The sequence below is a fragment of the Eretmochelys imbricata genome, chromosome 13 (assembly GCF_965152235.1).
Source record: "Eretmochelys imbricata isolate rEreImb1 chromosome 13, rEreImb1.hap1, whole genome shotgun sequence".
NCBI lineage: Eukaryota > Metazoa > Chordata > Testudines > Cheloniidae > Eretmochelys > Eretmochelys imbricata.
Genome location: NC_135584.1, coordinates 23,438,796 through 23,451,871, shown reverse-complemented (window position 1 = coordinate 23,451,871; position 13,076 = coordinate 23,438,796). Strand labels below are relative to the sequence as shown.

General features: G+C 43.7%; 1 protein-coding gene across 1 annotated transcript in view; it reads right to left on the bottom strand.

Annotated features, from left to right (window-relative positions):
- PTPRT (protein tyrosine phosphatase receptor type T) overlaps positions 1–6,777 on the bottom strand; it is a 725,977-nt gene extending 719,200 nt beyond the window's left edge. Inside the window, exon 1 of the mRNA XM_077831843.1 lies at positions 6,708–6,777. Within this exon, the coding sequence (XP_077687969.1) occupies positions 6,708–6,777 (70 nt within the window). The remainder of the gene's footprint in view (positions 1–6,707) is intronic.
- Between the last annotated feature and the right edge of the window lie 6,299 nt (positions 6,778–13,076).

Genomic DNA, 13,076 nt, shown 5'->3' with positions numbered 1-13,076 from the left:
TCAATGCCTTTTTTGCCTCTGTCTTCACGAACAAGGTCAGCTCCCAGACTACTGCACTGGGCAGCACAGCATGGGAAGGAGGTGACCAGTCCTCTGTGGAGAAAGTAGTAGTTCAGGACTATTTAGAAAAGTTGGACAAGCACAAGTCCATGGGGCCGGATGCATTGCATCCGAGACTGCTAAAGGAGTTGGCTGATGTGATTGCAGAGCCATTGGCCATTATCTTTGAAAACTCATGGCGATCGGGGAGGTCCTGGAAGACTGGAAAAAGGCTAATGTAGTGCCCATCTTTTAAAAAGGGAAGGAGTAAGATCCAGGGAACTACAGGCCAGTCAGCCTCACCTCAGTCCCTGGAAAAATCACGGAGCAGGTCCTCAGGGAATCAGTTCTGAAGCACTTAGAGGAGAGGAAAGTGACCAGGAACAGTCAGCATGGATTCATCAAGGGCAGGTCATGCCTGACTAACCTAATTGCCTTTTATGATGAGATAACTGGCTCTGTGGATGAGGGGAAAGCAGTGTATGTGTTATTCCTTGACTTTAGCAAAGCTTTTGATACAGTCTCCCACAGCATTCTTGCCAGCAAGTTAAAGTAGTATGGGCTGGGTGAATGGACTATAAGGTGGATAGAAAGCTGGCTAAATCATCGGGCTCCATGGGTAGTGATAAATGGCTCCATGTCTAGTTGGCAGCCGGTATCAAGCGGAATGCCCCAAAGGTTGGTCCTGGGGCTGGTTTTCTTCAATATCTTCATTAATGATCTGGAGGATGACGTGGACTGCACCCTCAGCAAGTTTGCAGAGGACATTAAACTGGGAGGAGTGGTAGATACGCTGGAGGGTAGGGCTAGGATACAGAGGGACCTAGACAAATTAGAGAATTGGGCCAAAAGAAATCTGATGAGGTTCAACAAGGACATGCACCACTACAGACTAGGGACCGAATGGCCAGGCAGCAGTTCTGCAGGAAAGGACCTAGGGGTTACAGTGGATGAGAAGCTGGATATGAGTCAACAGTGCGCCCTTGTTGCCAAGAAGGCCAATGGCATTTTGGGCTGTATAAGTAGGGGCATTGCCAGCAGATTGAGGGACGTGATTGTTCCCATCTATTCGACACTGGTGAGGCCTCACCTGGAGTACTGTGTCCAGTTTGGGGCCCCACGCTGCAAGAAGGATGTGGAAAAATTGGAAAATGTCCAGCAGAGGGCAACAAAAATGATTAGGGGACTGGAACACATGACTTATGAGGAGAGGCTGAAGGAACTGGGACTGTTTAGTCTGCAGAAGAGAAGAATGAGGGGGCATTTGATAGCTGCTTTCAACTACCTGAAAGGGGGTTCCAAAGAAGATGGATCTAGACTGTTCTCAGTGGTACCAGATGACAGAACAAGGAGTAATGGTCTCAAGTTGCATTGGGGGAGGTTTAGGTTGGATGTTAGGAAAAACTTTTTCACTAGGAGGGTGGTGAAGCACTGGAATACATTACCTAGGGAGTTGGTGGAATCTCCTTCCTTTGAGGTTTTAAGATCAGGCTTGACAAAGCCCTGGCTGGGGTGATTTAGTTGGGGATTGGTCCTGCTTTGAGCAGGAGGTTGGACTAGATGACCTCCTGAGGTCCCTTCCAACCCTGATATTCTATGAAATGAGCCAATCTATGCTGCCCAGCATCAATGTTATGGTGTACAGTAAAATCAGGACACACTGCAGTCAACTCCGGAATTACAACCGAAGGCTGGCTAATGCCAAACATATTCAATATAAGAGCTGCACACGTCACGGAAGTGAAATTCACAACTTCCAAGCCAGCATGAAAAGTATGAAAGGAATCTCACATTAGGCAATCCAGATCAAACCTTCAGTTGGGTGCTGATTTCCAAGGGCTGAGAACCTCTTCTTTGGAGTTTCAGTAAAAAAGTCCTCATCTGCAGTTACACTGACATCAAGATTTCAAACCACCTGATTACAGAAAATGGAGGCAGCAGGTTGGAGCCGCTTGCATCCAAAGAATTACAAGGAAATGCATCACCTTGCTTCCTGTTATAGATAATACAAATACTTTGCATAAGCATACACACTCCCTAACCTCCTTTTAGCCACAGATCACAGAAAGCATTGCAAATATTGATCGGATCTCAGAACAAGTACCATAGGCAAGTATTATTCTTATTCTTTCAGATGAGTGAATAAGCCCAGAGATAATTAATTCAAATCACCTCAAATGTTGGGTGCTTGATTTTAGACACCTCTCGCCTGATATTCAGAAATGCCAAGTTATGTTGACTTCAAATGGAGTTAAAGGTGTTTACTTAGCCCATAGACTTAAAATGTTCAAACATCAGTATCCAAAGCCATATAAGACAACATTCTTCCCTATATTCGGTGCATCCCATTCAGCCCAAAAGCAACACTTACCAATTGTTCTATTATCTCTTTGTTAATGAGATAATAAAATAACCACAGCAGCAAAGCAGATACCAGTCAGATCAGCTCATTACACTCCTAATAATTATCATAAATAATAATGATGAGCATTGAAAGACAATACAGGGGAAATTATGAAGAGACACTGACGTAGGGATTAATCCTTCAAGGCTCAGTAGACTGAACATATCAATTTATTTTATTTTCTTCTCTTTGGTTAACAGGTTTTATATACAACATGAATACTTGTTCCCGTAAGAAACAATTCTTGTCCTAACCCCATTCTATAAATTCCACAAAGCCTCATATCTACATCTCTGGCACCACCATTGTTTTGAGAGTAGCAGATCGCGATGCCTTATTTAAAGATACTATAGTATTCTATAGTAATCATCCAAAACCATTCCCATAACATTACTGTAAAGTGTAGGGATTTTGGACTATACAGGGAGGACACTGCAGGATTCCACAATTAAAATTTAAAATGAAAGAAACAGGCTGGAATGGGGCATACATGAGGTTGGGCATTTTGCAAAAGAAACAATGGGTTCTGACCTGGAGGTTGAGAACTAGCTGGGCTTTACCACACAAAGACTTTTTATTGTGGCTGTGGAAAAAGCACCTTGTTTAATATTAATTGTTCATTTATTGGGGGGGGGGGGGAAGGGAATCAAGCCAGCCAGGAAGAAAAATAAAGTTGAACTGTGCTGCTAACAGTTCCCCAGAGGGAGTGGGAAGTGATTAGTGAGTTAAATGGCTACATTGTTAACAATTGCCACATAGAGTAGCTTATGCTGTAAAATCCATTTTTCGCTGCCAATTTGCTAATCTGTTTACATATCTGCTAGTAAATGAATTAATCACCCCTAAATTTCTCTCCAGCCTCCCCGCTTTTCACTTTCCCACATACACCATGTTCTAACACATCATTTGTGGTTTTAGTTTTATGGTCAGACATCAATCTTTGAAAACATACATGCCCAAATGCTCAAGAGCTCCACTACAGCAAAGCAAGGTAAAAAGAAGGGCATCTGTGATATAATCAACACTGCCATCAAGAGAAACAATAGTGTCAAACTAATGTGGCCACTGTGTTCAGGGGAACAATCCCCATGCAACCTACTGTCCCAGTTTTCCCCTGAATGTTATTTCAAGGTTGTAAATCTGCAGGATTTCCACACGCAACAAGAAGAGCATATCAAAGAGCACAAGACAGTTGTAGGGATAACTCCATATGTCAAAAGGAAGAAGAAAATTGCCGTACACACACAGGTATTTTAAGAGAAAGTATTTCCCCATAAGGAAAGTCCCTTATCTTCTGAAATGAGGATCAGCCGTTGCTAGATGCACTCGAGATTTTACTGCTGTGTATTCTAGTGAAAAGTAATTAGAATTAATTAGATTTGGAACCTACAGCAAGAAGAGTTTAAAACCTCAAGAGCAGATCTGCAGTGTTATAAATAAAAAGAGGTGTTCGAAATTGTGTGCAACTAAACGTAATTGGTGAGAGAAGAGGAGGAAAAATGTTACAAATAGCGCAAGGCAACAGTTGTATTAAGGAGAAGGGCCAACAAAGGGATTTAAAAGGTCCCCGGGTATTAAACAAGTAGTAACAAATGGATACTGGTTTCCCTTGTACATTTGCACCAGTATTTCTGATACTGAGTTTTATGGTGCAGCACTGGAAAGTAAGTGGGCATGACAGGAAGGGATTCAGTGTTGTTCTGCCTTGAACACTGAACTCTTGGCTTCCCCCTTTTTACATGCGTTACCATACAGAACAAACAAACAAAAGCAACCCATTTCTTGCACAATGACTTTTCAGAATGTTTAACAAAAGGCTGCTGAATAAACACATTAAGCATTAAAAAAATCGTTCCATCCGCATGTAGTCAAGAGGTATTTGCATCCGAATAGTTATGAAGATAGCACCATCTGATGGAAGACAGCAAAAGTGCATGGGATACAACGGACGGAATCTATCCCACAACTTGATCCTTAATTGAAATCCAACCGAGGGGGAGGGTGCGTGGACATTCTGCCCATTTGCTTTTATTGTCAGAATCTTAGCTGGGCGAATTGGTTACAGGGCATTAAGAACTCAGCCTTTAAATGTAATCTAAAAAGAGGCAACACTTTCCATATAACCTCATTCGTGGAAGTGGCTCGGCAGTCATATTTATATATATAAATAAGATCATTTCATCATTCTGAACAACAAGGCAGGCATTAGAGTGGGAGGTGAAAGTTGACATTCACAATCAGGCAGATCAAACACTAGCTTTCCCACTTAGCTAAGGATGATAATGGAATATTTCCGTCCTGGTTTGGAAAGGATTAGCCATTTGCTTCCAGTGCACCTGCATTTGCTCTGCGCCTTTTATGGTACCGTTTATTCTCTCCCACACCTACGTCCCCCTTCCACGAAAAAGTTTTCCATTTTACTTAAAGATGGATTTTTTTTCTAAGCATGCGAGTTAAGTGATTCATCAAAGGGGAACACGAGCCTAGGGTCTAGCCCCAGTTTAGGTCAACCCCAGTCCTATATATCCTGAAATCACATTCAGAACAGTCATTAAAAAGGGGTATTTTTTTAAAAAAAAAATACCATAAGCTCCATAGATAGTTTTACTCATGAAAGGAGCTATTTAGCAAGGTTACATTTCCCAGTGGTTTTTAATAAATCTGATAACATGTGCCGTTGCCTAGCAATCTAAATATAAATTTGTTATTAAACAGCATTGGACTGATTTGCGCTTGTACCTCACAGAGCTGAATGGGAGCTCTTCTACCGACTCAGCCAGCCTCACGCCAAACTTTCTTTAAAACGATTTCGCAATGGAAAGAAATGTCTTTCGGGTTTACACATGGGTCTGATTGCCTGGTCCCCATTTGCTGAGCTGCCCAACATCTATATCTTAAAGAAGCCGGATAAAAGTCATTTGATCTCTCTGAGCATCTTCATTTCTCACCATGTCAGGAGCACTAAACCCCGGCGTGCTGGGCACCCCCGCTGAAGGTATGGAATGTAAATAGCCGAGCCTCAGTGGGTGAGATTTATCATCTCCAGTCCACAAACGCAGTTAGGAGCAGGGAAGTCGCCTTTACTCATCTTAAACATTCAGGCAAAAGAAAGCTGGGAAAGGGGGAAATACAGGGTGAGGGGCAGTGTGTGTGTGTTTTAAAGATTTGCTAACTGAAGCACAAGAAAATTGATTCCACACCACCAGGGAAAGCAGAAATCACTGCCCCACTTTTGATCCACCTGCAAAATGGGGAAAGAGGCAGAAAACTAGCTCAATGGACACCTATCATCTTGAAGGAATTCCAGCTATACTTAAGGAACTTGGGGGGGGGGGGGAAAGAGAGAGAGAGAGAGAGAAAGAGACGGCTACTATTAGGTTACATACAGTCTCTCTCTGCTCTAAAACAGTCTCCTTACAGATTAAAATAACCGAGATCCTGACAAGTCCAAGTATCTCAGCCATCCAGAGAAAGTTAATCAAACTCTGGGATCCCCGGAGGGTAGGGAGCAAAAGCTGCCACTGAACTTCTAAAAAGTGTTGCCTAACTTTGGTTTAAAGGTACCGTCTAGTGACTTGCAGCGCGGTGGCACGTTTTCCCCAAGGCTCACCCCTGCCTTTGATTCAGAACAACTGTTTACTATAAAAAGGACCCAACTGTCTTGACCCTAAGAATGAAAGGGATGCTTTCATTTCACACAAGCCACAACTTTTAAAGAGACATACCCCTCCTCAGAGAGAGAAAATATGTATGTATATAAAACCCATATCTCCTGTGAAGGCAAGCAAACAAAACAAACCCATTGAAAAGGGAGTTAGTGTTGAGGCACTATTATGACTTTGAAGACAAACATCATTCTAAAGGACTTTTAATAGGATTGCTCTTTTCCTTGCCATCCGCTGGGCTTTGATGAGACAAATCTATTCTTTCCAGCCCATGATCCTTCAGAAAAAGCTCGAGGTAGAAAAGGGTAGAAGAAAGAGTAGGGCAGATCCCACATAATTCAATACATTGCATCCAGCTCTCTCCTGGCTTTTCTATTTAACCCACCACGCCGAAGAGATGCACGCGAAGAGCAAAGCAAGCAAATCACTGCAAAAAGGCAAACTTAACCCCGCGCAGAACGTCCACACAATCCAGCCCCAAACAGACACGTTGCGGTGTATTGCCACCCCCTTATCGCTGGCTCACTCTCTGCCCCCGGTTAAGTTGGAAGCCTTCGCGAGGGCTGCCTATAGAACAAGTGAAGAATGGATGAACTCACCTGGGAAGACCTGCCCCTCTGCTTTTTGCAACAGCTGCACCAGAAAGACAATAGTGGCAATCCGATTCATTCTTTATTGGAGTTCACATTCCCTCCCCGCTATAGCAGTGCAGGTGTCTCTCTGTGTGCCTGGCAAATATCCCCTGCATTGGTACATCAGAGAGTTGGAGATGTATCTCCGAGCTGGAGCTGCTATCCTGATCTGATGAGTAGCACAAACTGATTGAAGAAGGGGGAGGGAAAGCAGGGGGAGGGGGAGAGAGACAGAGACGAGAGATTTCCCCTGAGTCCTAAAGCCTGCCTTTTCCTCCCCTTTTCTCAGACAGCTCCACACCGTCACTAACCAGACTTCAACGGACCTCGGCTACCGACCCCCTTTCTGCACTTCTGGCTTTTGTTCTGACAGAGGGTTACCCACAGGGGAATCAGTGTAATTAAGAACCTTCCGCACTGAAGAAGCAGCAAAACTCCTGCACCAAACCGGGGTTGGGAATTTACAAAAATAAATACAGAGCAGGAGACATCGGAGGGTATTTTCTTGAATCCAACTGTTTGATCCATTTTACTGCTCAGCTGTGTCCTATTTGCAGGGACTTGGGGACAACATGTTGCAAGCAAATTAGATTTCCTGCTCGTGCATTGTTTCGGGGGGCGTGGGCGTCAATGCAAAATATCTCCTATGAGCAAAAGAACTGGGACTGTGGCTCACCGTGAAGCCAGCACTGAGATGGGAAGTGAAGAAGAGACCCCCTGCTAGGACGAGAAGAGTGAGTAAAACTGCAGGTTTCAGGGGGTCCATTATTCGATCAGCTCTTATGAATGGCTCACAGGCATTTTCAGCTGAAAACAGTAATTTTCATCGTTATTCACTTAACTTGGGGTAGACTTGGCTGCTAAATCCCTAATCACACCACGTACTGCTGCACACACGAGCTTTACACAAACACACACGCACGCAATTAAAACGGTGACTCTGCTTCCACATGACTCTGCAAATTACACCCCCCCCCCCGCGTCTGTTTTCATTTTGTTAAATGAAATAAGTAGGAGGTCCCCGTCCCGTCCCCCCCCCCGCCCCGCCTTCTCGATACCCTGCATCGGCGGGAGGGGGGACCATAAAGACATGGGGCTATAGATCCTCCATCTGATGCCAGATTGGCAAAGCAAAGGAAAGCGGTGACCGTCTCCCCCCCGCTAGGAAGTGACTGTTTTATCACGAACGCGACAGGAGATTCTTTTTGACGGTCACTGAACTTTCAAAAGAAACTCCAAAGTGTTTTGCTTTGCGGGGGCCTGTGTGTGCGCGTTTCCTCAAGACGCTCCAGGTTCAATAGAGCTCCGCTTCCAAGCTGATTCTAATAATGCTGTTAATTGCTCAGCCTTACCCCCTCCCCATGTCCTTTATCCCCCTCTCCGTTTTTTCCCCCCTACTGAACAACCTGTTTTCTCTTTATTCTTACACAGCTCTTTTCATCAAATACCCAGGCAAGCAGCCAAGAGGCTGTATCACTCCATGGATAACCAGTAGGGGGTAGAATTGCATCAGTAGTGACATGTCTATATAGCCTCCCTCCTCACCCCCATTCACTTGCATGCCACCTCTCTGGGTGGGTTGCAGACCTTTAGCCAGGGACCTGGATTAACAGCAAACATTAATGCACAGAGGGCACAATAGCTTTAGGATCTTCCCAGGTGAGCACAGCTAGCACTGATCGGTCCTTTTTTGTCCCATCCCAAAAGAGAACAAAGGGAGCGCATAATTAAATTGATACCAGTGAACTTTTAAACAACTCAAAGGACATACCTGCCACAGGGTATAGTAAGGAACTCAGGGCAGGTGGCTGAGAGAGTCACATACTGGCTCTGGGGTTTAAACGGATTCTGCACAATTACATGAGGACTCATACCCGAAGCTGTGTGCACAGGAAGGGGAAAATCCTGCCCTCATTGAAGAAGGCTTCGCAGTGGGAGTGAAGTAGAGAGCCCTCCACTGCTGCAAAGCAAGATGGCAGGCAGGCAGGGAACATTTGCAAATGTAACTCATTGGCAGAATCCTCCCCTATTCCCCCTCCACTAGTTGGTGCACGTTTTGTTCCCGATACTTTCAGATACCAAAGCCAGGACAAGTCTCAGAACCATCCTCCACCTTCAGACCCTCAACAAATAGCTCAAGGAGATGAAGTTCTGCATGGCACACCAGGCTATGATTATCCCTTCCCTGGATCCAGGAGAACGGTACGCTGCCCTTGACTTGGAACTCAAAGGTGTACATAAAGCAAAGGGGAGAATCTGAACAGAGAACATGGGGAACAGAGATAGAGGAGGTGGTTGTGGGGGATGGTCCCTGGGGGAGCCAGTTCAAAGAGTACTGGGAGCAGAAGGGGGGCTAGATTCAAGGGGAGGAGTAGTGGGGTTTTGGGAAGGAGGAGGAGCAAGGAACTAAAGGATTTGCTAGCATGCTTTATGTAAGTGAAGTGCATGCATATGTATGTGCTAACTAAAACACCCCATCATTTAGTTTCCAAACTCATGGCTTTAACAGACAGATAGATGCTGAAGGGTAGGGGCCAGAACTACTGTGAGAGGCAGGTGAGCCACCTTCCTGATGAGGATAGAGTGGACACCTCAGCACCACACAAACTGAAGAGGCTGATGGGGAAAGCCTCCCAGTCTGAGAGGAAGCAGCATCTGCCCTAAGAGCAGTAATGGGAGGATGGAAAGCATCAAGAAGAGCCAGAGCAGCAGCATCAGGTGAAGAGGAACCAGTCACTTAAACACTGCTTCTTGGCCCAGAGCCTGGCTTTAAATGAGGAAGAGACATGGGGAGTTCCCTGGGACATAGACAGTAATTTTCTTCCTCTCCCAGGCCCTCTCGTCTCCTATTACTATACCTCTTTGCATAATAAGAGATGCAGCCAGCCCCCTCTAGCTCAAACTTCACCTCCAACTCTTCCTCCTTGTAATGATTGTTTATTTGCCATATATTATTTGGCCACTATCAGCTGCACAGAGCTCAAAACAGAGTGTGGTGCTTAGTAAGCAAGGAAGACAAAGCTGGAAGTCAAGTTGTGTGGAAACCTGTTTGCCTATAGCTACAGCTATTTTCCTTAGTAAAGACCTGCTAAAGAAGCACTGTGATTCTACATGCCACTATTCTGAGGCTGCAAAACCCCTACATGAAGCAAGTAAAGTTGATGGTGAAATAGTTGTAGTGAATGTCTATGTACAGTTATAGCTGAATAAATGCAAAACGTCCACATAATTTAGAAAATGTTTTTACAGAGACCATGTCAGATATTGTCAGGCATATTTGTCCAGCACTAATACAGCTTTAGATTAAGTAGGAAAATTTTAAAACTCCAATTTTCTTGTTATTGCTTAGGCTGTGTACTTTCTGCATTTTCCTCATTTTGAAGAAACCACTCTATGATGTCAGTTTAACTGTTTGGTTCATTAGTGCTGCAAGGGATCATTTGTTCATTATGCTCATTGGAATTTTTTAATAGGTTACATTTTTATTGGTCTCATGGTTTAGAATTGAAAAGGAAAAAAAAAACCCTTCATTTTGCTAAACTTGACAGTGTTTCATTAAAGACATCCAGACTTTATGGTTAAAAACATTGTTTACTACATTTCAGTAATGCCACCTTTTCAGAGAATTGTTTTAAAAGTTAAAGAAGGCTGATAGGCTGAAGAAATAGGCAGTTTATTGACAGATCCAAATTGTTTGTATTGTAGTAGCAGCCAAAGGCTGAAACCAAGATCAGGTTCCTATTGTCATAGGTACTGTAGATATGCCCAGTAAGAGACCGTTCCTGTCCCAGAGATCTTACAGTCTAACATGACAAAACAAAGGAAGCATTATCTCCATTTTCCAGATGGGGCACTGAGACCCAGAGAGAAATTAAGGCCCCAGTTCCATGAACAAGTGTTTAACTAACCATGTGGTTAGTGCCACTGAAGTCCTTGAATGGTGCATAAATAGTTTGTTCCAAGCCACAGAGGAAGTTTGGAGGAGAATGAGGATTGGAACTCAACTTTCACAAGTTCCAGGTCGGTAGAAGACCTTTCTTCCTCTCATTCGCTTTTCCTTTGAGTGTCTTGATCCATGAAACTTGTAAAGAGATGAATGAGAAGAAATCACTCGAAATGTCTTTATTTCCTCTCCCCACATTAAAATGGTGAGGACACATTCCCCATCCTTTTTCCAATCTGCTCCACAGGGCCCCTTTGTATCTGTTCTATAGCAATACAAAGTACAATTGATTGACATCTGCCCTGCACCTGGGTAATGATTGAATTTTATATGACCAAGTCTTCATACACAAATTAAGGTCCATAAATTAATATTTATGAACTCTGACAGCAGCAGAAGTAGCCTCCTCTCTGATTCAGGGTAGCTGTCGCACTGGGAAAACCACACAGAGAGCATGTTATGGGGTTTATATATTAATTCAAGGAGCCCTTCCATGTTATCCTCCGCTTTCAAGTCCTTTTCTTCCCCATCACGACACCCATGCTTCTGTCATGCTCCTGCCTCCTTCCCCTGGGGAAGGACTGGCATAGTGTTTGCACAAGATGGAAGTCAATAACCACCATTATCTACAGATGACTACAGAGCCAATTTTCAGTAGAGTTCAGCATGCACAGGTAGGGCCAAATTTTCAGAGGAGCTCAAACGGGGAGCTGCTGCGTGCTCAATGCTTTTGGAAAAACTGACTCTTAGTTCAGGTGTCTCTGTCAGTGCAGGGGACAAGGTGGGTGAGGTAATATCATTTATTGGACCGATTTCTGTTGGTGAGAGACACAAGCTTCCAAGCTTAAATGAAGCTCTTCTTCAAGTGTCTATCAGTGCTGAGCATTTGAAAATGCATCCCTGAACTCTTTAGAAAATTTGGCTTCACATTATCGAATTTACCCGACTGCCACACTACTGGTAGGTTGTATCACTTCCCTCTTTTTTGGGGGCAAATATTCTGGAAGTTATGTTCCACAGTAACATGTGAAAGGAAATTGGAGGTAAGTAAATGTATTTGCATACCGACATCTACCATGTAATGGAACATAAGGGCTGATCAAAAGCTAGTGCAAAGTGGCATAGCTCCATTAGAGTTAATGGAGCCGCAGCAGTTTACACCACCTGATGATCTACCTCAGTGCTTACCACTAAAGCACAAGGTGAAAGGTCACGTTACCAAGCCCCAGGGCAGAGTCCTGCCCCTAATGCTGACTAAAATATTGAGACAGACAAGGGTATCCTTTGCAGTTAGGGTCATGACTTACCATACAGGAAATTAAATAAGCCAGGCGATGCTCTGGCTTCACCCTTCACAGCTGAGATCACACATGCCAAATGCAATTATTTTGTGACTATGACCCCCAAAATAGTAGTTTTAAATCTGACCCTATCATGCCATAATGTATTACATTGGCCTAACTTTTCTAGCAGCAACGGCTCAGGCAAGAGATTGTTCAAGTAGCTCCGAAAGGAAAAGATTAAAAATAAGTCCTTAAAATATTCCTGATCCTGTTGACTTAACCCCCCTTGAGTCCACAAATGGCTCCTGCCTTTTCCATGCGAAGCTATGTCCCTGTGATGTGATGGCACTCTTCTTTTTAAAACTTACTCACTCACACTATGCACATACTTAGGGAACAGAAACAATGCCAGGTGATTGAAGGGACTATTACACAGTGGCAGTAACAGAAAATATCCATGGCAGATACGACAGCAAGCAACCTATTACCCAAAACGTGTTTGCATGAAACATTTAATATTTTTTTTAAAAGTCTGCAAAAATCTAAGTCTGTTCAAACGTTATTAGATTCATCTCATCCAAAATATTGTTTGTTACAAACAGATGTGCAGCACCAACATGTGTGCAAACTGACTGGTGGAGGGGACTGAACATTTGTTGCCCAGCCACTACAGGACATGGTTCCTTTTCCTAATAAATGTTCAGCATTAGAGAGATACACTGCTAATTACTTTATATAGCTTAGAGAAGGGGGAAAGACTTCCCTATCTGTTCCTTAACTAGTACATCACAGGGTTGGGTTTTGCCTAGTAAGAGGATAATCAGATCTCATGGCAAAACTCCAGATGCCAAAAAGGAATCCTGTCCCACCTTTACAATGCAAAACGGATTAGGCATTTGAAGAGAGGTTTTCATTTTCCACTGATGTACTTGGCATTCATTCAAAGGCAGTGTACTGGACCTCTAACCATTGTCTGATTCAGGATGTCGAATTCTCTGTATCATCCTATTTACACTGAAAGAGATATATACAGCTTTTATTTTTCATTTTTGCACTGTATTGCATCCAATGTCTCTTTTTTAACTAGATCACTAGATTTTGGGGGGGGGG